Source organism: Vigna umbellata, chromosome 7, assembly GCF_029865625.1.
Source record: "Vigna umbellata cultivar VRB3 chromosome 7, Vumbellata_1.0, whole genome shotgun sequence".
Taxonomy (NCBI): domain Eukaryota; kingdom Viridiplantae; phylum Streptophyta; class Magnoliopsida; order Fabales; family Fabaceae; genus Vigna; species Vigna umbellata.
This window is the reverse complement of record NC_142171.1, coordinates 44,216,793-44,243,853: the sequence shown is the minus strand read 5'-3', so window position 1 is coordinate 44,243,853 and position 27,061 is coordinate 44,216,793. Positions and strand designations below refer to the sequence as shown.

Genomic DNA, 27,061 nt, shown 5'->3' with positions numbered 1-27,061 from the left:
CTCTTTTAACTCTCTTATTACTCTCTCTATTCTGCAATTGAAATGGTTTCAGAAGCAGAGACAGAGCATCCCATCAAAGCATTTGGATGGGCAGCAAGGGACACTTCTGGCATTCTCTCCCCTTTCAATTTCTCCAGAAGGTATTATCTTCTCAAATTACTTTTGTTCATTCATTTTTCTTTTATTTTCAACCACAATTCATCAATTGACTATTGTTATTTTTTTTCCTTTTAGTTTTTGTACTGTTCTAATTCTCATTACATTTTATTCATCTTCAATTTGTTTTTTTCCAAAATATTCAATAAGGACTAAAATGCAAATGGTTTACATATATATAGTAGTTTTTTTTTCAGAAATTAAAATAAAATAATTACAGAGATAGGATTTAAATATAATGATGAAGGAAATAAGAACACAAATCAAAAGTATTAAAGTAAAGGATTTCCCAAACTTCTAACAATTTATTAGAAACAACAAGAAAAAAAAATCCTAATAATAAGAGACACCATTAATTTTAATTTAGAATTTCTTTTCAATGTGAAAAGTAAAAACACAATGACATAAATCAATTAAGCTTTACTAATATTATATATAAATATAAAGAATCATATAAAGAAGTGTTATAAAGTTTTCAAATTTAAAAAACAAAAAAATCGTAAAATAGAGTAATGTTGTAAAACTTATAATTTATCTAACCACATATTTCTAAATTTCTATTCCACGGTCCTACCGTGACAAAAGAAGAACAATATACCATAAACCCGGTGTCCAATTTTTAGTCTAATCGGTATAAACGAAATTGGAATCATGATTTTATTAGATTGCACCTTGAAAATGTGCAAGGAATTTTTCTACTCTCTTCTTGAATATAACAAATATAACATGGTATTAGGGATATGATTTTTTTTAAGATTGGACTTTTTGGAAGTCTAACCCAATATATAATATAAGTTAAATTTGATAATAGAAAAAATATTTAATAATTTTTTATTTCTTGAGTGCGAAAATAAATAAGCATCTTGAGCGATAATTTAATTTTAAAATTGAGTTTTTTGAAGAAATGTTGAGATGTATAATTTTTGCAGGGCAACAGGAGAGAAAGATGTTGCAATTAAAGTAATGTACTGTGGAATATGTCACTCAGACTTACATATGTTAAAGAATGAGTGGAACTGTTCAATCTATCCTATTGTTCCTGGGTACGTATATGTCCTTTTCTTTTCCTTTTGCTGACTTTTATTTTTCCTAGATATTTGTAGGGATTCATTTTAGTTAATTTTTGAAATTGATGTGGATTGGGTGAGAGTGATTTGTCATTATTTGTAAGATTTTTTTTAAAGAGTGTATTAAGTCTGAATCCAGACGAAAATATTTAATTTTTAGGAATTGTTTTTTAAAATATTAATTTATTATTACTGATATTTAACCTTTTTTTAAATAACTCTATTTATCTGACATTTTTTTACTTTTTTGATAATTATTATTGGAAATCTATGAATAACCTTTTTAAATGATTAATGTTTTTAAGAAATAAATTATTTTAATTTTTTTAGCCAAAAATTTATGGTTTAATACACCCAACAATAACTTAGACATTAAATTAATAGGATAACTTATCAATCATCTATAATTCAACTAAATCAATTACATATATTAATAAAATTAAGCCTTTTACTTTAATCTATCTTTTTTCACTCAACCAAACAAGTTGTTTGAATTAAGATAAAACGAATAAATTTAAATTGAAAAGTTTATAATAAGTATAATTAATGTAACTTAAAAACAATCTTACTTTCTTTTTAAAAAAATTATATTCATTATATATTTTATTATAATAAATAAAAATGTAAATATTAATAAAAAAGTTAAAAGTATAATCAATTATATTGAGCATATAATTAATTTTATACAGACTTCCACTCAAAATCTTCAATTTTAAAAGTTACACGTAAGACAAATCTTTCTCAAAAATGTTTGAACATTCTTTCTGTTTTTCATTTTTTTTTTCTTTCTTCTTGTATAATAAGTTTGTTGTGTCTTTAGTATGTGAAGGACTGATTTAAAAGTTTACTCTGATTGAAAATAGTAAGACAATTTCCAACGCCTTGCAATCCTTTCCTTCTTCACCTGAAATTGAGTCTTACAACAGTACAAAATTTTATTTATTTTTTGAAGTATTATAAGCTGTTCCAAATGTAAGTGAAGGTCAATTCATCATGTGAAATTTGATTGGAATTTGTGTAGACACGAGATTGCTGGTGTGGTGACAGAGGTGGGAAGCAAGGTGCAAAAGTTCAAAGTTGGAGACAGAGTTGGTGTGGGGTGCATGGTTGGATCCTGTAGCTCCTGTCAGAACTGTAGTGAAGATCATGAGAATTACTGCCCCAAAATGATTCTCACATACAGTGCCAAGTATGTTGATGGCACCATAACATACGGAGGCTACTCCGATTCAATGGTTTCAGATGAACACTTTGTGGTTCGTATTCCAGATAACATACCTCTTGATGTTGCTGCTCCTCTTCTTTGTGCTGGAATCACAGTGTATAGCCCTCTCAAATATTATGAACTTGATAAGCCTGGACTTCATATTGGTGTGGTTGGTCTTGGTGGACTTGGTCACATGGCCGTCAAGTTTGCCAAAGCTCTTGGACTTAAGGTCACAGTAATTAGTACCTCTCCCAACAAAAAGAAGGAAGCCATCGAACACATGGGAGCTGATGCATTTGTTGTTAGCCGTGAACAAGATGAGATGATGGTAATTATTATTACTCACAAAATTTAGTAACGAAAATTAGTTTTTTTTTTTTACTTCGAAATGCTAGCTAGGGTTACGAAAGTTTTGGTGACATTTTTAAGAAATTACATGCAAATTGTTTTTGTCACTAGTTACATGTTGTGTGTGCCTTAAAGTTGCTTATTTGTTGTAAGTGAAAGCATTCACCAACTTCTAATGTTCCTCACTAAATATCTGTGTAGGCTGTAATGGGAACCTTTGATGGAATCATTGACACAGTTTCTGCAAACCATTCTCTCGTGCCTTTGATTGGCCTGTTGAAGACTCATGGTAAATTAATCATGGTTGGTGCTCCAGAGAAACCTCTTGAGGTTCCAGCATTTTCCTTACTTACGGGTAAGCTTGCATTAAAATTAATGCTACCAATTACTCACATGCGGGTTTTGAATCGTGATCATGTTTGTTATTCTTAGTATTGAGAGAAAAATGCAGAAAAATATCACTGGCCACAATGAATATAGAACTCTTCATATTTAAGTTTAAAGTAAATAATAAACAAATTATTCTACCTTCGATCTAGTGTGATTTGATGGTTAAATTGAATTTTGAAAGTCGGTATAACTGTACACAATTGGCAGGGAGGAAGCTGGTTGGTGGCAGTGCAATTGGAGGGATGAAAGAGACGCAAGAAATGATAGATTTTGCTGCGAAGCATGATGTGAAACCTGATATCGAAGTTATTGAAATGGATTATGTGAACACTGCGATGGAACGCCTCCTTAAAGCAGATGTGAAGTATCGATTTGTTATTGATATTGGAAAAACGTTGAAGCCAAGTTCCTGAATAAAGAATATGCATGAGTGTTTTAGATTTCAGAGACTAAACGTAGGGTATGAGACAAAGACTGAGTTGGATCTTTTATGTTTTTGTTCTTAGTGTCATGTGTGTTTGTAGTATTGAGTTTTAGTTTGAGAATTTATCTATATGTGTGTTTGCAATTGCATTACATTTTAAAGGGAAAATTTTTTGCGTGAACGTGGAGTTGTTTTTTTTAATTTGCAAGAAAACACTTTTAGACATGGATCGTGAAAGGTTAACAACAAAATTTTGACAAATTTTTTACAATGTTACGTGTCGAGGTGGTATTGGTGTCTAGGTGGTCTGCTCTTTCAATTCCTCGACCATTGTCACTCATCGTCTTGGTGATTTTGTTTGATCTTTCGAAAGCGCTTTTGTTGTTTTGCGAAAACTCCTCTTTCCTCCATCGTTGTCGCCATGTTAGTGGCTAAGTTTTGTGTTTGTTCCACTCTATTTAGCGTTTTATTATTGGTCTTTGGTGTATCACTAGTAAAAAATATGGATATTAACTTGCGTTTGACATTTTTGTAATTATCGCCAACATATATATCTCGGTTCAAAAGGAACTGAAGCCTAAATGGGTCTATGACTTCGGTTCTATAAATAACCGAGATCAAATCCCACTGCAAATTTTACTTTTCCATTGACTCATTTTTGAAGTAGGTTTATGATCTCAGTTGTCTAGAAAACAAAGATCATAGAGTCCTTCTGCTTCGGTTATGTTGCGAATCGAGACATAAAATAACTAAAGATATTATTTTTTTTTATTTTTTTGAGAGACTTTAGGCAGCGGTTCTTAATATATCTGAGGTCATAGAGCTCTTATTGCTTCTGTTAATAAAATAATCGAGGTAATAATATGCGTTTCTAGGATTAAATTTCTCAAAGTAATAGAGCATGTTCCATATTTCTTCTTCGTTTTCTTTACTCTGTTGCGCCACCCTTCTCTTCGTTGTCGCTCTCCTCTCTACATCTTTCATTTTTGCAACCATCCTCAACGCTTCTTCTATTTCTTTCATTTTACGTTGATTAAGTACTTAAGTATGATTTTCTCTCGTTTTGACCGATTGGTTTTATGCATAGGTACTATTTGGATAGGCGCTTTGTGTGACGTTTGTTTCGTTTCGTTTCACCACCAAACTCACCTTCAAGGTTAGTTTCGTTTTAGGTTTTTCATATTTTTGTTTGTTGGTTTGTTCTTCATACACCATACAACCTAGAAAACCTTAGGGAGCAAAATCGTAACTTTTTTTACATCGGTTTTTGACCTGAGGCCAAAAGTCTCACCTTTTTATCTCTCCTTAATATACCTCAATTTTATAATTGGTGTCACACTAGTGCAGCGAGGGGATTTTACCGCGGTTATTTTTCACTATACGTCGCGGTTTACGAACCGCGACATATTTAGCCGCGGTAGTAAGTCAGAGACTTTAGGCCGCGGTTATGACCGCGGTATATAGGTTGCGGAATATGCCGCGGTTGTCCAAGGAACCGCTGCCTAAATCCATTTTTTTAAAAAAAAAAAAATTTTGTCCACTATATGCCGCGGTTCAACCGCGGCAAAAGACTGTAGTATATGCCGCGGTTTTAGCACTAACCGCGGCCATATGTCTCATTTTACAAAAAAAAGAAACACTATATGTCGCGGTTGTGGTTACAACCGCGGCATATTCCCCTGCAGTTTTTTAAAATTGCAGGTCTGTTTTTGTGATATCCACTACCACAAAAACAGACCTGCATATAAAAACATGTACACAAATTCAATTTGAACATAACAAACACATGTTCAAATGTATTTCAACATCAAATAAAGTACAAAGTCTAAGAAAATTCAATCTAATCAAATGCAATGTTTAAATCTAAGAGCTATTGTATAATCTAATTATATACTTCGCAGCAGCGTTCCTAATGAATAATAGTGACTTCTCAGGAACTGGTGTAGTAGTCTTGAATCTCTGCAAAAGACAATTCATATTAATTAGTGTATATGAATTCAACATTTGGGAAAAAATCAAAATTTGTTAAAGTTAAATATTACCGTTTCCCAGCGACTTGTGATGTTACATAGTATCCGCACTCATATGACCCATTTTGTCTGTTACACTACAATATATCATCACAGTTGATAATAGTTAGTGAATAACATTAAAATAAAACAATTATAACAAAGTATGGCTTTAGCATATGTCAAACCTTGAGAGAAATGCAAGCAATCTTTCTACTATTAACAATTGATCTCCCACCCATCATTATACTTGCTGGAATATAACTGTATATAAAAAAAGGTTTTAGCATTCATTTATATAACAAAGAAAGTCCAAACATTGAGGTTCTTACCAATCAATCAATTGCTTGTCTGAGTTGTGTGGGAGGAGGCCTGTGCAATGAACAGAACCACAAAGCATAGTTGTATTGCATAGACATAACAAGAAGTTGCCAATGGCGCCTGAAATTCATAATAACGTAACTATTAAATATTAAAATCACATATGGAACATTATTATGTTAACAAAGTTCACTTACCCGGATATATAAGGCAAAAAGTATATTTTCTTGCCCCTTCCAAAACTTCTTATCAGATTCATGTTGATCTGATCAAAATCATCTGATTCATGAATTGATTGGGGATCAATGAATCCATAATCATCAGAACGCCCCAACTTGTTACTGACCCCAGACATATACCTGAAATCAAAAATTAACTTTGATATAAGGATACTTGATATATAAATCAATTTTATATATAAATAATTGGTCATAGACTTACATCGTCCAAAGTTGAATAATTGAAATATTCAACTCTTGTGTTCCCGACGCAAGCTCACGGACATCTTGGCTATTAAGGTATATTGGGACCTCAGAGCCTGTCCCAAATACATTAGCATCATACTCAACCTCCAAAGGCTTATCATCAAGGATGTCAGCAAGTAGATGCAATGAAGAAAGAGGGTCATCCTCAGATAGAGGAATCTTCTCTTGTGCCTGCGTCTGTTGTTACATGAAAAGATAAGATAAGTTTTGACATCAAAAACCTTTAAAATTGAGAAGTGTAAAGAAGAATTTCATACCGAGGGGTCAGAAACTGGTTTAACAAAAAATTTAGGCCAAGTAATAAACGACTTATATGCTTGTTCCACAGTGAAAATCTCTTCCGTGGACAGAGGAACCGAGGCATCTGGTATGATCATTTCATCCACTGAGACCTTCACCTCATCCTCTAATAGTTGCATACCATGACATACAGTCGCTGACCTAAACTCTGTTCCACGAGCTACCAGCACCATCTCAGTATCCTCTAAAATGTATAGCAGACATGGACTACCATCGTCCATGTCATCCTCTGGGATGGCTGATGCGGAACAACTTCCTTTCGCGCTTCTCCCTGTCAGAGTAAATGTTAGATTATACAAAAGATAGAAATAATTGCACATAAATGTTTATTAAGTTTACCTGTGGGAGGGGGAGGGATAACATGTTCCTCTATAGGAGACGGCACCGGGCGCATGCTCTGAAACTGCTGCTGGTATAGCATCTGGAATTCAGCCCTCACCTCGATGACTTCTTCGATGTTTTCCCAAATACATGATGTATTTTATTAACTTTTTCAAGAACTTGAAGGCCAGTAAGTGGATTTGGTGCTTCGTCCCTCTCTTGATCTCCATTGAATGTTTTTTTTAACCTTCGATATGGATGATTACGTTTTAGAAATCTCCGATGACGCAGATACACCGTCTTTCTTCCATGTTTCAATTGATGAGCTGCAGTGTTTTCTTCACATATAGGACACACTTTATGACCCTTGACACTGTATCCTGACAAATTACCATAAGCAGGGAAGTCATTAATGGTGCAAAATAACATTGCACGCATCATAAAAGTCTCTGAAGCGAATGCATCAAATATTTCAACCCCATCAACCCACAAAACCTTCAAGTCTTCAACTAGTGGGCTTAGATAAACATCTATGTCATTTCCAGGCTGCTTTGGACCAGATATCATCATAGACAACATCATGTACTTCCTCTTCATGCACAATGCAGGAGATAAGTTGTAAATTATCAATATAACTGGCCAACAACTGTGATTGGTACTCAGATTACCAAATGGGTTCATTCCATCAGTGGCTAAACCAAGCCTAAGATTTATACACTCTTTACCAAATTCGGGGAATTGTCGATCAATATTTTTCCATTGCTTTGAATCAGCTGGATGACGAAGCAGCCCGTCAATTTTTCTCTCATCTGCATGCCATCTAAGGTTTTTAGCATCTTTGGGATTCGCAAACAAACGCTTAAGTCTGGGCACTATTGGAAGGTACCAAACTACTTTCAAAGCAGATCCATTTTTTTCTATCTGACCATTATCTTCACTATTGTTTTTTGACTTGTATCGTGATAAGCCACATTTTGGACACTTTGTCAAAAATTCAAACTCTTTCCTATACAAAATGCAGTCATTGGGACAAGCATGTATCCTTTTATACTCCATACCCATTGGACAAAGAATTTTCTTCGCATCATAATTACGAGTGGGCAGTGTATTTCCATCTGGCAACATTTCATTCAACAACGTCAACAGTTCTGTAAAACTCTTATCAGTCCATCCATTGCTCGCCTTCAAATTCATGAGCCTTAACACCGCTAACAAACGTGTGAACTTAGTTGAACCGACATACAAAGGTGTTTCCGCATCAGTCGACATCGTCTCATACACATGAGCTTTGGCAAAATTTTCTGCTCCAACATCGCGGATCATGTCCTCCAATTTGTCTTCATCCGGTCGATCTTCTTCCATGGTGGAATCAGTAACATTTACAGTTTGAGAGTCAGTGGGAAAATGCATTTCTTCGCCGTGCCATATCCATGTTGTATAGCATCTTAGAAAACCATCACATATAAGATGTTCTCTAATTTGAGTTGCGTTCAACTTTCTCCCATTCAAACAGTTCACACAAGGACATCTAAACTTCACTTCATCATCACTTCTCCCCTCATTACGTTGCGCAAATTGTATAAATTCCTCTACACCTCTCTCATACTCAGCACTAATACGTGGTAAATTAATCCAATTTCGATCCATATTCCTAAATATTACATAAAAAGATAAGCTACTAAAAATCAAACTTGGAATTTCATACATATCATTGAAACTTAGTGAATAATATTTTAAGGTTTATAAATAATGCAAGAACTACAACACACATTACCAAAACTATAGCAAAAACTATACCATACATTATCAAAACTATAGCAATTTCATGCATTACCAAAATTTTAGCAAAAACTATACCATACATTACCAAAACTATAGTAATTTCATACATTACCAAAACTATAGCAATTGTTATTATGCAAAAACTAATGAAGAAATCATGTTAAGAATGAAAAAGGGCATAAATACCTGGAACAGGGGCGGCGAAAAAGCTTGGTGCAACAAAGGGAAATGGCAGCGGAGAGGAATGACAGGCGTTTCAAACGATTTTGATCGGCTAAAACTCTTTCTTATCGTCAAAAACGAGAAATGACCGAACAATTTTGAGTTTAAACGGTGCAAAAACGACGGCCTGAGATGGGTGGTCGCGGGAGGGAGAAGAAAACGCGAAACTGCGCGAACAAGAAGACGACACTGTTCCAAAGTTTTATTTTTTAACTCTGACTGGGGAATCTACCGCGGTTCGCTACTTAACCGCGGTATAAGATGGTTATATGCCGCGGTTTCACAAGGAACCGCGACCTATACTGATTTAAAAAATTAACCTTAATGGCATTTTTGAAATTATTTTTAAAGTATATGCAGCGGTTCAGCGGGCAACCGCGGTATATTCCTCTAAATATTTCAAATTCATTTTAAATTTATTTCAGGTAGGAGAATAGTTCGCGGTTACTCTGAGAACCGCGGCCTATACCCTTGTAACGTGCTGAACACAACTGTCTCCCAACTGCCTTTTGGGGAATATCAGTAGATGACATGGGGTATATGCCGCGGTTGCTCTGAGAAACCGTGGCATATACCCCTGTAACTTCTGAAATTCTCTGACTGACGGAGAAGTTCAGAAGTTACTGCGGTATATGCCGCGGTTCCTCAGAGCAACCGCGACATATACCCTTGTAACTTCTGAAATTCTCTGACTCAGTCAGCCCCTGCAATAAATTGGCAGGGGTATATGCCGCGGTTGTCCAGAAACCCGCGGCATATACTCTGTTATTTAATTTTTTATTCAGACGTGGCGTCAAAGGGGATGGTTGACTGGAGTATATGCCGCGGTTCCGCTCTGAACCGCGGCATATTTGTTCGATTTATTTACAAAACTTCCACCGCGCACCATTATGTTGCGGTTTCCAGTGAACCGTGGCATAATGTGCGCTGTAAAAACCCAATTTTTTACTAGTGTCATAACCCCAAAACCATTGTCGTATCCCTTGGTTGCACTAGTGTATTGAAAACTTGTTCCTTTCTTTTGCCTTTGTTATGATAATAAAGCACACATTCTCATTATCTTTAAATTGGCGGAGGTTCTCATACTTGGACATAAAGATGGGTTTAAGTGCAAAGTGTTGCTTTCCACATCACGTAATTTGTCAAAGTTTGGAAAATGGTGGAAGGAATTTTGTAAATAATATGGGTTGAAGGAAGGAGATGATCACGTCTTTGAGGTCGAGAACAAGAGAACATATATTATTGTTCAAGTTTGTATATATTATGGTTGAAGTTTGTATAAATAGATGTCATTGTGATGCTCTTGTCTCAATTTCAATGTGTATATATTATTGTTCAAGTTTATATATATTATGGTTGTACGATTGTGTTGTTATATAAATTGTAATAAACTTGTACCTTAATTTTGGGGTTGACATTTATGTTGTACATAAGTTATTCATTAGGTTTTATATACAAAATATTATGATTACAGATGTTGGATCAAAAGTACTCATTGGATATGATATTTAAAAATTTGCAATTTTGGTCCACAATCGTATTTTTGTTGTTATGTTGTTGCAACACATGTAATTCAACACACTAGTAATCAATTACGAGCCTCTTGTAATCTATCATGTCGATAATTTAAAGGAATAAGATGCTTTTCACGCACTAAAGACTATCAAAAACCACGAAAACCACTCACCCAAATCAAAAAATTGAAAAAATCACCCAAAAACACAATCCAGACAACCCTAGGGAGCCTAGTTCCCATACCCGAGGAGCCACGTTCAAGATTTTGTACAACTCCCCAAAATGCCTGTGGTAATCAATTACAAGGATCCTATAATCGATTACCAAAGCCTAAGTTGGTCACCAATGTTCAAGCTTTTGACCAACCTTTGTTCAAACCACCTATCTAAGATTTAGCCTCCACAATTGAATGAACCAAGGTGTCTTTTGATGTACTAAACACCACCAATGATGAGGAAACTCACTCATCCAACCTAAAAAATTGAAAAATCACTCAAAAACAACAGAGGCATTTTGGGGAGTTGTAGCGAAAGTTGAACGTCGCTCCCCAGCCAGAAGAACTAGGCTGCCCAAGGTTGCCCCTAGACTTTATTTTTGAGTGATTTTTTTAATTTTTTGGGTTGGATGAGTGAGTTTCCTCACCATTGGTGGTGTTTAATGCATCAAAAGACACATTAGTGTTGAGATTGTTGATAAGGGGAGTACTGGTTTAGCTGAAACCACAATATCAGTGATATCTGTGTTTTTGATGATGACAACACATAATTAATAACACATGAGTATTCTGTGTTACATGTTTTGTGCTTACATGTTATATGCATTTGCTTACTGTGATAAATCTGTATAAGCATATTTGTGAACATGATTGTGTTGTTCATTGCATGTCACTGTGTTTAATATGTGATTTTATATGTGTACGCATGACATAACTTTTTGGAAATGGAAAACCACAAGGACTTTGGTTGAACTTTAATGTGTAGCAAAACAACAGTTTTAAGTCGATTACATTATGGGATGAATCAATTAAAACTCGTGTGTTTGCACAAACTTTTATCAAGTGTGCTGTGAGTTATTTTGAAGAGAAAAGTTTTCAAAAATGTGCTAAGTGAGTTTTCTTAATTGACTGCATGCAATTTGTATTCGACTAATTTGGTTGTTATTTTGAAAATTGGTTGAATGCTTGACGTAATTGTTTTAACTGTCATATTTTTAAATATATTGACCAAACATTTATTGTGAGTCGACTGTATTAAATGTGCATTCAATTAATGAGCTTGACTGATGTTAGTCTGTTATAATTGCAAGATGTATTCAACTACATTAGTAGCAAAATTGATTAAAATTCGTCTGATGTGTGTATTACTATAAATTGACGCTGATTTGAATTCTGTAAGAATTTTTGTGCATTTGACACTTTCATATCTTTTACAGAACGTTGTGTGATCTTATAGAGAAAGGAAAAGCTTCAAGAACCAAGATTGACCATGGTGATCAAAGACTTGAGGTTTCTTGAGAAGCAAGGCTTGCTGATTTGAACTTCTGATCAATCTACACAACTGGGTGTATTCTGCGCGATCAGGGTTTGCAATCTTTGAAGATTGGCTTGGACTCCCTGTGGTGTTTGCAGGAAGAAGAACAATGTTCTTGACTTTTAGGGTGCCTCAAAGGGATAGACAGCAGAAGATGGTGTTCTTGCTGCTGGTCTCGTTTGTTTGTTGCCTATATTTAGATTAGACGATTAAAGAGGTGTTTTGCACTTTTGACGTGAGGTCTCTGTAAAAACCTTGTTGTAAAAACCTTGACCTTTATAGTGCATTTGCTTCTCATGGTTGGAAGGACACTGGATGTAGGCAGGTTGGCCGAACCAGTATAAAAATCAACGTTTGAATTCTCTGATCCCTACACTCTTTTATTAAGTCGATTAAGCTGTCAGTATATTCAATTAAGTTTACTGCTGCATTGCATATCTTTTAACTTGTGATTCAAGAAAAGCATAAAAGCATCTTATTTTGTGAAATAGATTTTGAAAGTTTATATTTTAAACCTCACCAATTCACCCCTCCCCTCTTGGTGTGAGAAACTAAGTCATTCTATTTTAACAATTAGTTTATTCAATATTAGAGGTCAAAGCCCAAATAGGTGGTTTGAACAAAGGTGGTTCAAAATCGTGAGCATTAGTGCCTAAGTTATGAACTAAACACTACCAATGATAAGGAAACTCACTTATACAAGGAAAAAAAAATTGAAAATATCACTCAAAAACCAAGTCCAAACAACCCTAGGGAGCCCAACTACCTTGGATGGGGAACCACGTTCAACTTTCTATACAACTTTTCAAAATGTCTCTGGTAATTGATTACCACCTAAAATGTCTTTGGTAATCGATTACCAGAGGCATTTTGGAGAGTTGTACATAAAGTTGAACATGGATCCCTAGGGTTTCCTGGATTTAGTTTTGAGTGGTTTTTTCAATTATTTTCCTCAGATTACAATTTTTTTTTCAAATCTATATAAATTTTACTCTAAAACAATGTTAAACTCCAAAGACAATTCAAAATAAAAAAGTATCAAACAATCCAAATGTAATCCAAAAACAAGCACAAAAAGCGAACATATAAGTTTCTAAAGTTGATCATTTTTGTGTCATTTATCCATTTATAATATCAGAGTCTTGAATAGATAAATCCATAATATTTTTCTCTCTTAGAAATATATTTTTCTTTATCCACATCTATAACATAATAAAAAAAGTGTTAACTAATAATATTGAAACATAAATTAATAAATAATTAATTTAAATTAGGTGGGTTGGTGAGCCATCCCGACTCACCACGGGTTCAACCCGGGTGAACTGGGTTCTAAGTGAACTGATAACAGTTGATTTTATGTGTTTTTGTGTGTATATTTTGTGAATAAATCAACTCTTTCATAACTTTTACCTTGTTTTTATCCTCAAGTTTAGTGTATTTTCCAATTCTCTTGTGTTTTAGTTATTATGTGCTTGTTTTTACCTTTAATCTCTTTGTTTAAGTGTGTGAAATAAATGAATACGAAGTAATTCTAGTGAAGGAAAAAAAGCAAGAATTCAAGGGAACATGTTTTGGGACAATAAAAGATTAATTTGAAGCAAATACCCATGTTGGACGCATTTGGAATCGCACAAGAACTTGAATTTTAGAATGCTGTCAAAAGTGCTACCGCTGGGCTACGGCTGAGCGCTCTACTCTCTGGAATGTTGTCGCTAGGCTGCCGTTGGGCTCTCTGTAACTGGAATGCTGGCGTTGCAGTGCCGCTGAGCGGTAGCTAGGTGGTTTTCTCTTTGGAATGCTGCCACTAGGTTGCCGCCAGGCTACCGCTGACGATGACGACGCTAATGTGTCAAAATGGGTTATTTAAACATGGGTCTCGCGATTTTTTGGGCATTGTTCTCCTCCTACACTTCATTCTTCACTTAGAGATTGGGAGAGGCCCTTGGAGACTGTTTGGGGTGTTGGGAAGCTCTCCCACTCCTCCTTGGGTCTTCAAGCTTCATCATTGGTGATTTTGCCCCTTTTGGGTTGAGGAAGAAGATGAATCTTTAATCCATTCCAACAATCTTTAATCCTATTTCTAAGTTCAGTTATATAGTTCAATCTAATTTCTACTGCAATCTATATTTACACACAACAACATTGCAAACGACAATGGATAGGAGGAGAGAATCAAAGACTAACTTGCACAAATCAAAGCTGCGGAGAGGAAGTCCAATACCACCACACACACCACCGAAGGCGACGACAACCAACAACAAACCAACCGAAACAAACCTCAGGACAGATGACCGCGACCCATAAACATGGTGAGGGACTTCGAAATGCAGAGACAGAGTTCCCAGTGAAACCACGACCACTACAAGAAATGCGTTAATTACCGAAGGCCTTTAGACCGTCGGTAAATAACGTTTTCCGAAGGCTTGTGAGCCGCCGGTAATGTATTCGATTAATTAGGGCCAAAAATAAGATATTCCCATTCTCAAATTCATTTTGCACCAAAGTAATAATCTTCGTCTCCTCTCAAAGCTGGCCACGAAAACCCCCTTCCCCCTTTGCTCAAAACCCTTCGCCCACAAAACCCTTGTCCTTTGCATCAATCCTAAGCACGAAACCTTGGAGGAGTGATTTGCAGTCATCCCTGTCCCAGCTGCCAGTGTGGTTTTGGGCTGTATATCGCAACGTGGTGGGTTGGGAGGCTCTATTGGAGTTCAATCATGAAGAGAGGGTTAGAAATAGACTAATGCAAGTGATTGTAGAAACTAAAGAGTAAAGAAAGGTGCGAGTGCAAGCTAGGAAGCATTTCGGGTTGAGTGCGAGACGGGTGAGGTTACGGAGTTTGGAGGAAACATTTTGCGGAGAGGGCAAACACATTTTCCAGGTATGGAGAGCTCTTAATTTCTTGTTTGGATTAAACTTAATGGATGANAGCTCTTAATAGTTTTTCACATAATTATTAATAATTTTTGCGAACATTTTGCACTAACTTCAATATGTGAATGTTAGCTTTTACAAAATAATATTTTAATATATTTAAAATTTACAAAATATATATACAATACTTCTTTATGTTAATTCCTTATGTAACAAAATGACATTTAAGTAAAGTAGTTTTATGTGCATATTTAACAAAATTTATATCAGAATTGAAAAAACACTAATAAAATTAAATTTAACGTATTAAAAAAAGAAATGTTCCAATTCTTATTGTAATTAAAAGTATATTTAAAATATTTAATAATTGCCTTGTTGAAATTATATATATATATATATATATATATATATATATATATATAATATATATATATATATATTCCAATTCTAAGTTAATCAACATCCTAAAAATCGTTATGTTTAATATATTATTTGTTTTAAAATTAGTGATTTGGTGACGATTTTAACATGTTATTACAATTAGTTAAGGATGGTGAAGGAAGGAAAATATTAGTAACTCATATTTATAATTTTATTATGTATTTGCAAGTACATTTTGTTAGATTAATGTGAAAATGTTGTTAAAATTGGTGGTAATGGGAAATGAGACTTATGAAATGTGCATTTCTCAATTAAAAAAATAATGAACTTTTAAAAGATAGAAAGTTAATATAATAAACAATATCACAAGCCAACTTCAAATATTACTCCCTTATGAATCAAATGCATATCCTTTATTTGTCATCCATCTCCTTTATTTTTCTCATGCTAAAAAGAAAAGCTTATGAGATAGCCTTCACCCATAGGGCTTTGAGGAAATTTTACCATATGGGTTTTTTTTTTCCAATCCACGTGAAATAGGGTCAAGTCCTATTAAATAAGTTAATTTGACAAGTCTATCTATATACATATAAATATATTTTAATGGTAAGATTATGATTTTATTATATTTTTCAAGAAAAGGCTAGTTAAGTGACATACTGTACAATAGGTTAAGACTAGTGGATGTTGTAGGGATGTTGAATGTGATAGATTTGTTAGAGATATTATAGTTAAACTAACAAGGAGTGTTAGACGTGATTATTCATATCCTCTAAATGTTATTTTTATAATTTTAGGCATTTATTCTTTATTATAAGCTCGTAAAAAATGTAACTTTTATTATGGCGAAAAAATATCTAAGTTATGAATAAATCATCTATTCACATGTGATAGTATATTATATATATATATATATGTGTGTGTGTGTTAGTTTGTATCATTTTCACAAAAAAAGAAATAAAAAATATGTAGGAAGTAAAAGCAAATATCATATAAATGAATTAGATGATGTAAAAACAACACAAAATATCATTCATATATTTATAACTTTATTTGTAATGTATACTTTTTATATTATTATATATATATATATATATATATATATATATATATATATATATATATATATATATATATATAATATTTTAGTCTCTATACTTGGACACAAAATTGAAATGATATATTTTGATATTTAAACTTAAAAAATAGATATAGTCTTTTAAACCAAACAATATTAATTTGTTTGAGTTGAAATATGTCAAATAATGTAAATGTTTCGGTGTAGATATTTTCCGGTGTGTCTTCGTTGCTCCTGGCTGTCTGGGACGCTGTCTGGAACGCTGTTTGGGACACTGTCTGGGACGCTTGCTCTTCTCCAATTGTTGTTGTTCATACTCGCCAAAGGAGGGGGAGGTACCTGCAAAGATACTCCGACGCTCAAGTCAGATGTGAGTTATGGAGCCTCAGCTCTCAAGAGAGTGATTATGATACTGCTCTGAAATATTATTTAGAGTCTCTAGACATAAAGAGAACGTACCTGGACTTTTGCCCTGTCATTGTATTTATAAGTCAAATAAAAATAACCACCTTACCTAAAAATGTGGTTAGTTACTTAACCGTCTAAGATATTTTATGTAAATATCTTACTACATAACATGCCCCCCAAGTCCGAGTTAACCGTTCTACTTTATGGACGCGGTAACTATAGGACTTATGGGTTTGAGGGAGGCTGTTTTGGGGAGCGTGTTTCTGGTTGTCGCTCCTGTGTGGACTGAACGTTTTAAACCAAGGATGACCGAGCAGTTGAGTGTGATGGGCCAAAAAGAGGCGGATATGAACGGAAAAAAGCTGGAACGACCGAGGCCAAACGTGAGGATATGTATGGCCGAGCGGTAGAAGCCGAGTGACATGTGAGGCCGAGTGGTTGACACCGAAGGGAGGACGGACGACTGACTGTGTGAACGTTCGTTGACATTGATGGTTGAGCGTTGAGGCCGAACGACCGACTTTGTGAACGTTCGTTGACATTTGATTGTCGAGCGTTGAGGCCGAACGACTGACTGTGTGAACGTTCGTTGACATTGATGGTCGAGCGTTGAGGCCGAGCGACTAGCTTTGTGAACGTTCGTTGACATTTGATTGTCGAGCGTTGAGGCCGAACGATTGACTGTGTGAACATTCGTTGACATTGATGGTCGAGCGTTGAGGCCGAGCGACCGACTTTGTGAACGTTCGTTGACATTTGAATGTCGAGCGTTGAAACCAAATGACGAACGCTTTCGATGTCGAACGACAGAATCTTTGAAAATTTGATGTTCTTGGGCGAACATAAGCTAGGCTAGAGGATGGTCCCCTAGGTTTGATGGTCTGGGTGTTCTAGGGCGAACATCTACCAGCGGGAGTGTATCCCTTTATTCAGTGCACCTGGGTGTTCTAGGGCGAACATCTACCGGGTCTAGGAGTGCCTCAGGATGAACGGCTCTCAGGTGTCCGCTTTTACGTACAAGATATGCTTATCTGCACTATAAGAAATAATATTAAGCATATAGGTGAGACCGTTTGGTCAAGTTGCAAACCTGGTGGCCGAACGTCCATTAGGCCGAATGTTGGACGCTGTGTTGAAGTATGGTCGACCTGGAAAGTGGCGAACGACAATGGGGAAGAATGGGAGCGGCGACATCAGTGAGGCAAAATGCTGGACGCTGTAGGCCACGGAAAGCCGAACGATTGAGGCGGGTTGGCCGAACGTTAGGGAGAGTGAGTGTTGGGCGCTTGAGGCCGAACGTCGATGATGGGCGAAGTGACGAACACTCTAGGCCGAACGTCCGTGAAATCTAATGGCCGAACGATTGAGGCCTAGAGAACGAACGTTATTAACGACTGTGGCGCTCGAATGATAGGACGCTCGTACACAGGCATTGTCGAGCGTTCGAATCCGAAAGGCGAGGCCGAACGGCCGACTGTTTGACGTCGATGTCGAGCGAAGCGACGAACGCTGTAAGCCGAACGTCCGTGAGATTTAATGGACGAACGATTGGGCCCAAGAGAACGAACGACGTTGGCGTCGAGTGACCGAATGTTTGAGCGCTCGTAGCCGTGAATTGTCGAGCGTCCTCGAAGCCGAAAGGCCGAACGTTTGAGTCCGGAGGAGTGACCACATGTGATACCAAATGGTTGAAACCGAAGGGATTGTCGAGCGGTTGAACGTGAGGACGCTTTGGACGCTCGACACATAGGTTGAACGCGTGGACGGGTTGAAGGCTCATCACAAGGCTTGTCGAGCGGCCGAAACCAAATGGAGTGTCGAGCGGTTGAACGTGAGGGCGGTTTGGACGCTCGACACGTAGGTTGAACGCGTGGACGGTTTGAACGCTCGTCTCATGGTTTGTCGAGCGGTTTCTGAACGCTCATTGATATGGATTGTCGAGCGGTGTTTGAACGTCAGTGGCGCTCGAACGCTGACATGCTCATGTTGAAGTATGGTCGAGCGGTAGAGACCAAGACGCCGAACGTCATTGAGGACCAATGTGCGAGCATCAGATGTAGTTGAATGAGCGAACGCTTACGGATTCGAGTGGACGAACGTTACTGAGGCGGGTGGCCGAATGGTCGAGGCCAAGCATGGTCAAACGTTGGGGACCCAGTGGACGAACGTTATGGAGACGGGTGGCCGAACATGAGTGAGGCGGAATGGTTGATCGCCAGGGATGAACGTTGAGGCCACTCGGTCTTGTCATCGATCAAGGTGGACGACCTTGGTGGTGGCTCATTCTTGATGGTCGACAAGGAAATGGTCGATCGGCAATGAAGAAGGTTTTGTCGATCGGTCACGGTCGACGCTCTGTCTTGCTGTCGACCAAGGTGGACGACCTAGGTGGTGGCTAATTCGTGATGGTCGACCAGAAAATGGTCGCTCGGTCTTGCTGTCGACCAAGGTGGACGACCTAGCTGGCGGCTTATTCGAGATGGTTGACCAGGAAATGGTCGAACGGCCTCGCTGTCGTTCGGTCGAGTGTTGCAGCGCTTATGGTCACTGATGGCCTCGCTGTCGTTCCTCAAAATGAGCGTACGATCGGTTAAGGTCGACCGTATGTTGTCGATTCACTAGTGGTCGACTGAGTGGACGATCGATCGAGGTGTTGTCGTATCAGTGGTCGACAAAATGTATGATCGGTCGAGGACGACCGTCTGCTGTCTATCGCCAATGGTTGACAAAGTGGGCGATCCTGGAGGATCGTTGAGTCTATGTGCCGGACGGATCGGATGGTTCAGTATCTAATCCTTAAAAATAGGGTTCAGGCCAAGTTAGTTGGATGATGTGGAGGCAGAATCGAACGACGCGTGAATTGTGCTAGGGTTGCGGAAGACGTGGAGAATGGGTCTGACAAGACACCGAAAGGGTTTACCCTGACAACCGTCTTCTTCCCGCTTCTCTGTAAAATCCTTTTCTGACCTAAAAAACCCTAGAATCAGCCACACTGCGGAACGGCCGATCAAGGTGATCGAAAACCATGGAATTCCCAGGTTTGGGATGGACTGGCGGAAACGCAACCTAGCCCTGGCTCGTTGCGCTGCGGATGGCGCGGAGGCGGAACCGAACGGCGAGGTGATCTTTCGTGTGGGAGTCCTCCGCGAAAACTGCGAGTTTGCTGCCGGCGAGCCTGCTCATGTGACTGGAACCGAGCTCCTGGCATTGGGTTGTGATTTGGGAATTTAGGGTTTTCGGTTTGCGGATTGTGCGATCGTGGAGATGATAGGGATGAACTAATGGTGCTCCTGCGACAGCAGTGCCTGGTGGCGCGACGGAGGCTGATGGGTGGACCCGATTTGGGGATTGTCTTTGGAACACGTTGGGTGCAGTTTTCAGAAGAGATGTTGCCATTGAAGACGAAGAATGAGAACCTGGGCTCAATTTGGGGATTTAGGGTTTTCTGTTCTCAGTCTCGACTCTGATAATTCATACATCAATTAAACACAGAAGGAAACCCCAAATATTTTCTTGGCATAACCTTTGGTGGTGGCTGGTGGAAGGCAAAACAGCGTGCCCCAAATCGGAGAGGAAACCCGTTTCAAAGAAAACGAAGGAGAGAGCAGTACAACCGGTTTTAGGAAGCGCCGTTGACTCTAGGCAACGCTGGCAGCAGGCTCGGTAGTGGCAGGCAACGCAGTGATGGTGGGGAGAGCTTGACGGAGAGCGGCGACCCTGGTCGGCATGGTGGTTGAGTTCGCCCAAGAAGCGATTCATGGAGGAGAAGATTATCCCTCTCGCGCGCAAGGAGAAGAGAAAAAGGGGAGCTTGATTCCGTGGCCGGCGACGAGCTCGACGAATGGCGGTAGCCCTGGTTTGGTGGCATCAGCCGTGACTCGCGATGGTCGGGCTCCGTCAGACGGCGAAGACGCGGCACGGAGAGAACCTCGCACGCGAGAAAGGAGGAGGGGAAGAGCTCCGGTGACGGCTGACGATGGTCTTGACGGTGGGCATGCTGGTGGCGGTATGGAGGTAGCCGGTGGCGGCCGGTTTGGGCGGAGATAGTGGCGAGTGTGCGGGACTGGGTGGGGGTACCTCTCGTTAGCTGCTTTGGAAGAAAGATCTAGGTTTTTGGGTGTTGGATCTGACCCACAAAGAGGTGTGATTTCGCTGATGTGCTCATTGTTGCGATTTCGCAGAGGTGCACGTGCTGGCGGTGATGGAGTGGCTTTATCCGAAGAAATGATTCATCGAGGCCGAGGCTCCTCTTGTGGCTTCTTTGGGTTGGCACTCGGCCCCACGGTGGGCGCCAAAATGTTTCGGTGTAGATATTTTCCGGTGTGTCTTCGTTGCTCCTGGCTGTCTGGGACGCTGTCTGGAACGCTGTCTGGGACACTGTCTGGGACGCTTGCTCTTCTCCAATTGTTGTTGTTCATACTCGCCAAAGGAGGGGGAGGTACCTGCAAAGATACTCCGACGCTCAAGTCAGATGTGAGTTATGGAGCCTCAGCTCTCAAGAGAGTGATTATGATACTGCTCTGAAATATTATTTAGAGTCTCTAGACATAAAGAGAACGTACCTGGACTTTTGCCCTGTCATTGTATTTATAAGTCAAATAAAAATAACCACCTTACCTAAAAATGTGGTTAGTTACTTAACCGTCTAAGATATTTTATGTAAATATCTTACTACATAACAGTAAACAATTCAAACGTTAATATGAAATGTGTTTAACATGTTAAAAAAATTTAACACAATTCAATTAAAAGAACTCTACCATTTATTTTTAAAATTTAAAAACGAAAATGTATCAAAATTTGAAAAAAAAAATTCAATTTCGTATCTAAATTTAGAGATTGAAAACATATTTAACCATATATATATAATATGTTTATTCCAAAAATATAAATACTAATTTAAAATTTTAATTATTAAATTCTCATTTGTTAAATAATATTTATTATATTAAATTATTATGATCATAAAATATATATACCAATTTAATAAGATGAAATTGAAGACATCTCACTCCATAAAATAATATGAAATATATAAGTAAAATAGTATAAAAATAATAAAAATCCTTTTTTCTTTCTTTTGGTAAGGCTTAATTACTAATTGATTCCTACATTGGTTGCTTTTATTCATAGTCATTTTTTTTTCAATTAAATTTCATTTTTGTTAATATCACTTGTTAGTGAGTAGTATTTGTGTATTTTTTATTTTGAAATGTTTTTTAATGTTACACAATCATTATCTTGTTACGTGATAATATCAAGTGTTTTTGTCACAATGACTGTGCCAATGCCATGCATGACAAGACCATGGAAAATATCTTCTATTCAAATAGGATCAAATTATAATTTAATCTAATTATAGGTTATATATCCATGTTTAAATATTTTGTTTAAAATTTATACGTTAAATCATTCCACTCAAATATTAAAATTAATTTAATTTTTTAATTTAAACTGAAAAATATATTATTATAAATTAAGTTGACTATTGACTATAAGAACCAACTCATCCTTTAAAGAAAAACGAAAAAAAAATGCAAAATTATTGTTGTAACTTTTATATTTTAATATTTAAGAAAATTAAAAAGTATTTTTTTTCTTTGTTAGCTTATTTATAAATATAATTCCTCTGAAAAAAATAATATTCACATGAGATTTAAACTAAATTATTAATATATTTTACATCTTTTAATTATCTATTTAAATTAATTTTATAAAATAAATATATTTTTTATAATTTTTCATAAAATAGAAAAAGTTTTGTAATTTATTCATTTTTATTGATAAGTAATATGAATTCAAGTATATTTTAGGCCTAGATAATATGATAAGTAATATGAATTCAACTATATTAACATGAAAATGTGAATAAGATTATTTTTTTCATGTTTTATAGTAAAAAATTATGTTAATATTATAGTAAATATTTGGTTTAATTGCTTGCATTGTCCACAGTTTGGCTGCAACGTGTCAAGTTAGTCCATCTTTTTAAAAAAGTTTCAATTACGTCCAAACTTGGTTTAAAAGTGTCAATTTTATCCAAACGTATGTAAAATTTGCTTCAATCAAGTCCCTTCAGTTAAATCCCATAAACGGACGTTAATTTTTTTTTCTCTCTCCTCTGCTTCTCTGCTCTACTGCTCTGCTGCTATGCTCTGCTGCTCCTTTAGTAAAATGTTTTTCACTTATATTTAATATTTACATAAATTAAATCATGATCATGATGTAACTAAATGATTTTATCTAAATTATTATTCCACTTTTTTTTTACCAATATGCTACATATGATTTATTAATAGAGAATTGTGCCTGTTAATTGAAAGAAAAAATTAAAGTTATACAGTATCTATTAATTAAAATATGTGTGTATTTTAAAGTAAAATAATTTTATTAATCTCAAATATAAATATCTATCTTATATTTTATTATCTTAAAACTATTTTAGTAAATAAATTAATTAATAAATTATTTTAAATATATATGATTTATCCTATTATCTTATATATATTTTTAATATACTTTTAATGACGATAAATTATATATATATAATTAACACAAAACGTATAATTCTTTTTTAAAGAAAATGAAAATATGTAGAAACAGTTCAACCAATATAATTAACACAAAACGTATAATTCTTTGTAAATACCTTTTTAGTTAAAGAACAGAAAAATGAATTATTTGATTTTTAGATAATATTTTACTACGAATTATAATATTTTAATTATATTTATTGTTATTATTTTAATATAATATTTTACTACGAAAAACAATTATCGAATGAAGCAGAAAATGGGTGTGAAAAGAATACTTTTTGTTTAGATTTAGTTTTCATGTTTTTGTAAGATAAACTAAAACCAAGTATAAATATATGAGAAATGAGAGTTTCATCCACAATCATTATTCTGTGCAGAAGTTCTGTATAACTTAGTCCACGTATACTATTTTTTTCATTTAATATATATGCATAATATTTTCAAATTTTCTAATAATTGCTTAATGTATTATTTTATATTTTATATTATCATTATATTATTTTATAATGTCCAGAGGAGCAGAGCAGAGAAGCAGAGGAGCAGAGCAGAGAGAACTAAAAAATTAACGTCCGTTTTGGTGAATTTAACGGAAGGGACTTGATTGAAGCAAATTTTACATACGTTTGGACGAAATTGACACTTTTAAACCAAGTTTGTACGTAATTGAAATTTTTTTAAAAAGATGGACTACTTTGACACGTTGCAGCCAAACTAGGGACAATGCAAGCAATTAAACCTAAATATTTTTACCTTCCATTCTTATCACTTAGGACGAGAAATAAACTGAGCCCCCGCAACTCCTCCCTTCCAAATTTTGTTTTTGCCTTTTTTCTAATAGCAAGTCTTATAATATTTTTATAAAATAATAAAATGTTTAAACAATTCATAAATAATATAATTTAGTATATTGTATTATAAGTTTTGAAATTTTACACCCCTCCTCTACCATACGTCTGTATCTTCCTCTTTGATGTTAACATTTTTCTTTCTGCATTGAACATTCTTATATGTTTATCTTTGTACCAAATATATTTGAATCTCTCATGTGCACTCTAATTTATGTCTATTTCCTCTCTTAAATCTTTGTTTATCGTATTTTATGTTTTTAGTTTAAATCATTTTTATGTGATTTTTCTTGTACATCTTAATTAATTTTAATTGTTATTAATATTTCTTGTTGATTTATATATCATGTTTGTCAATGTGATTCTCCCACTAATGAAGAATTTCAAGAACATCATTTTTTTTAAAAAAAAACACCACATTCTACATAGTTGTGGTTTTAACAAATGTAGAATGTCATATTCTATATTGATTACACATTGTGATTTTGATATAGAAAATCACTTCCTACATCTATCATTAACCAATATTGAAACTCTTTCTCTTTGTATTTTTTATTTATAATATCTATATTGATTTATTAACAAATATAAAGTGTTTAAAAATAATCAATGAATATATATCTAAGTATGCTTAATTTATATTCTACTCAATTTATGTACTTTTATAAATCAATTATTATTTGCAAAGAATCAATTACATGTCACAAAATAACTTAGTAAATTGATTCTTATCTCAAGTGTATTATTTAGTTTTTATCTTTGATATATTATCTGGTTACCATATGATAACAAAGTATAACAATAAATAAATAAATAATTTAATAAAACAAGTATTAACATATTTCGTTTTTACAATAAAAAAATATCAGTACAAAAACTTAATTTTATTAGTTTTGTTTAAACTTGATTAATAATTAAGGTAATAGAACACATGTTTCGTCTTTAATAATAATTGTTATGTGTGTTTACTAAAATCAATTAGCATTAATAATTAACCTTAAACAGAGTCGAAAGATTTTAAATTAGAAGAAAAAAAGATAAAAGACGCTCTGAAACCTTAATTTTGCATATTAAAAACATGTACACATGTTTAATTACATATAAGCAGTTAACGAATTTCATATAAAACTAATAAAATTGAAGTTTTTGAATTAAAATTATTATTTTTTTCTTATTATATATATTAACACTTACTGTAATGGAATGACTAATTACTAAAAATAAAATCATAGAAACTTAGCATACTCACAATATTCGAGAATGGGCCTTAAGAATTATACATATATGTATGAACCTTCATTCTGCTTTAGAGTGTTGTAAACATTAAACTCAATTGAATGTTTTGATGAATCAATATTATATAATTCAGACCAGGAATTGGACTCAGGTTTCATTCTCGAACATTAATGTTAATAGGCTTTAATAGTAATTTCGGAAATTTTAAGACAGCTTTGATAATAATTCTAATTCTTATGAATGTTGGTTTTGCCTTAAATGAGAGTTTGTATACGCCGTTTTTGAGACATATACACAAATAATTGATTTTAGGAGGATTACTTTCCACCGTTTTGAAAAGTCCGAATAATTCTCGGCGGTTAATAAAAAAACGTCCCTAAAATGTAATTTTTCATTATTTTTAAAATACTTACTCAACCTGTATATCTCCTCCCCGCGCTTTCAATATCCATCTAATCTAATTCTCTAAAAGTATCTAAATCCTAACCTCGTTTTCCTCCTTTATCAAATTTTTTTCCAAATCCTTCCGTGCACCACAATCTTTTCCTGCTTGGCTTCGTGTTCGTCTTCTACTGTTTGGTTGAGCTTCGAGGTGGAGGCGTCGAGGCATTTGTGGGTTGAGCGAGGTTGAGGTGTTCTGGCGTGCTCCTGCACGGATCGTCAAGGTAAGACTGTGTTCGATCTTGGCTCTATGATTTAGCTTTTCGAAGTCATCCACTGCTACCACCGCTCCTCCTGAATCCGGTTGGGCTGCTCCGCTGGCTTCCGAGACCATAGCTCAAAACGACACAGTTGCTGAGGTTTTAATTCCTGCCTTGTTCTTCCCTTATAGTTTAAATTATTTTTTATAATTCATGTTTTTTTTAATTATTTCAATGTGTTATCTTAGTAACTCTGAATGTTTTTGTTTGGATTGATGTTGTTTGTTTCTAACCTTGCTATGGATTGGTTGAGTTGCAAGGACTACTTATAGATTGATTGCAATTTAGTTATTCATTTTTTAAAATAATGTTGATGATTATTTATGACTGGATTTTAAGTTGTGTATATCCCAATAGCTCCATGCTTTGTGAATCCTTTAGTTCCTGGCACAGATTGTTTGTGTTTTACCTGTTTGGACACAACTGCTACACCAAAATTTATGTTTATCTATCTATCTATATAATAGAGCTATTTAGATATAGATAGTTGAGTGATTCTTATACACACACATTGATATGAAGATTAATCTGAGTTTAAATGTTTCTTTAACCATGATTGTGACAAAGGGGAGGGCAAGGTGTTTCATCAGGGTCCTTGTATTTCTCTGTTATTTTTATTTGGACTTGGATTACATGTGGATTTTGGTATTAGGTGGCTTTTTATATTGGGGAAGAAAGCTTTTCATGGAAGTAGTTGACTATTACTGTTTACTGTTATATTTGTATTGTTTATGTTTATAATGATTATCCAAATCTTATTCCAGTAGTCTAACTTCTCGATAATCATTATCAATTATTACCAAGTTGTCTTATATTTATTGAGTTCTGTAGATAATTTCATAATTTGGTTTGTTGATTCTTGTTTTAGTTGTCTAGCTTAGTCATAATATTTGGACGGTCTTCTTTGTGATTTATGTTAACAATTT

General features: G+C 35.3%; 1 protein-coding gene across 1 annotated transcript; it reads left to right on the top strand.

The window, feature by feature from the left end:
* Positions 1-3,746, top strand: LOC148196119 (putative mannitol dehydrogenase). Its single transcript, XM_088095441.1, has 5 exons — positions 1-140; positions 1,086-1,199; positions 2,245-2,758; positions 2,980-3,133; positions 3,376-3,746. The coding sequence occupies exons 1-5, from the start codon at positions 43-45 to the stop codon at positions 3,579-3,581; spliced, it is 1,086 nt and encodes a 361-aa protein (XP_087951567.1). The 5' UTR covers positions 1-42; the 3' UTR covers positions 3,582-3,746.
* The last annotated feature ends 23,315 nt before the right edge of the window (positions 3,747-27,061 follow it).

Bases quoted from the DNA above. Each gene is read 5' to 3' on its own strand.
- LOC148196119 (XM_088095441.1), top strand. From the start codon at position 43: ATGGTTTCAGAAGCAGAGACAGAGCATCCCATCAAAGCATTTGGATGG. The intron at 141-1,085 runs GTATTATCTTCT...TAATTTTTGCAG, and splicing joins CCTTTCAATTTCTCCAGAAG to GGCAACAGGAGAGAAAGATG. The intron at 3,134-3,375 runs GTAAGCTTGCAT...CACAATTGGCAG, and splicing joins AGCATTTTCCTTACTTACGG to GGAGGAAGCTGGTTGGTGGC.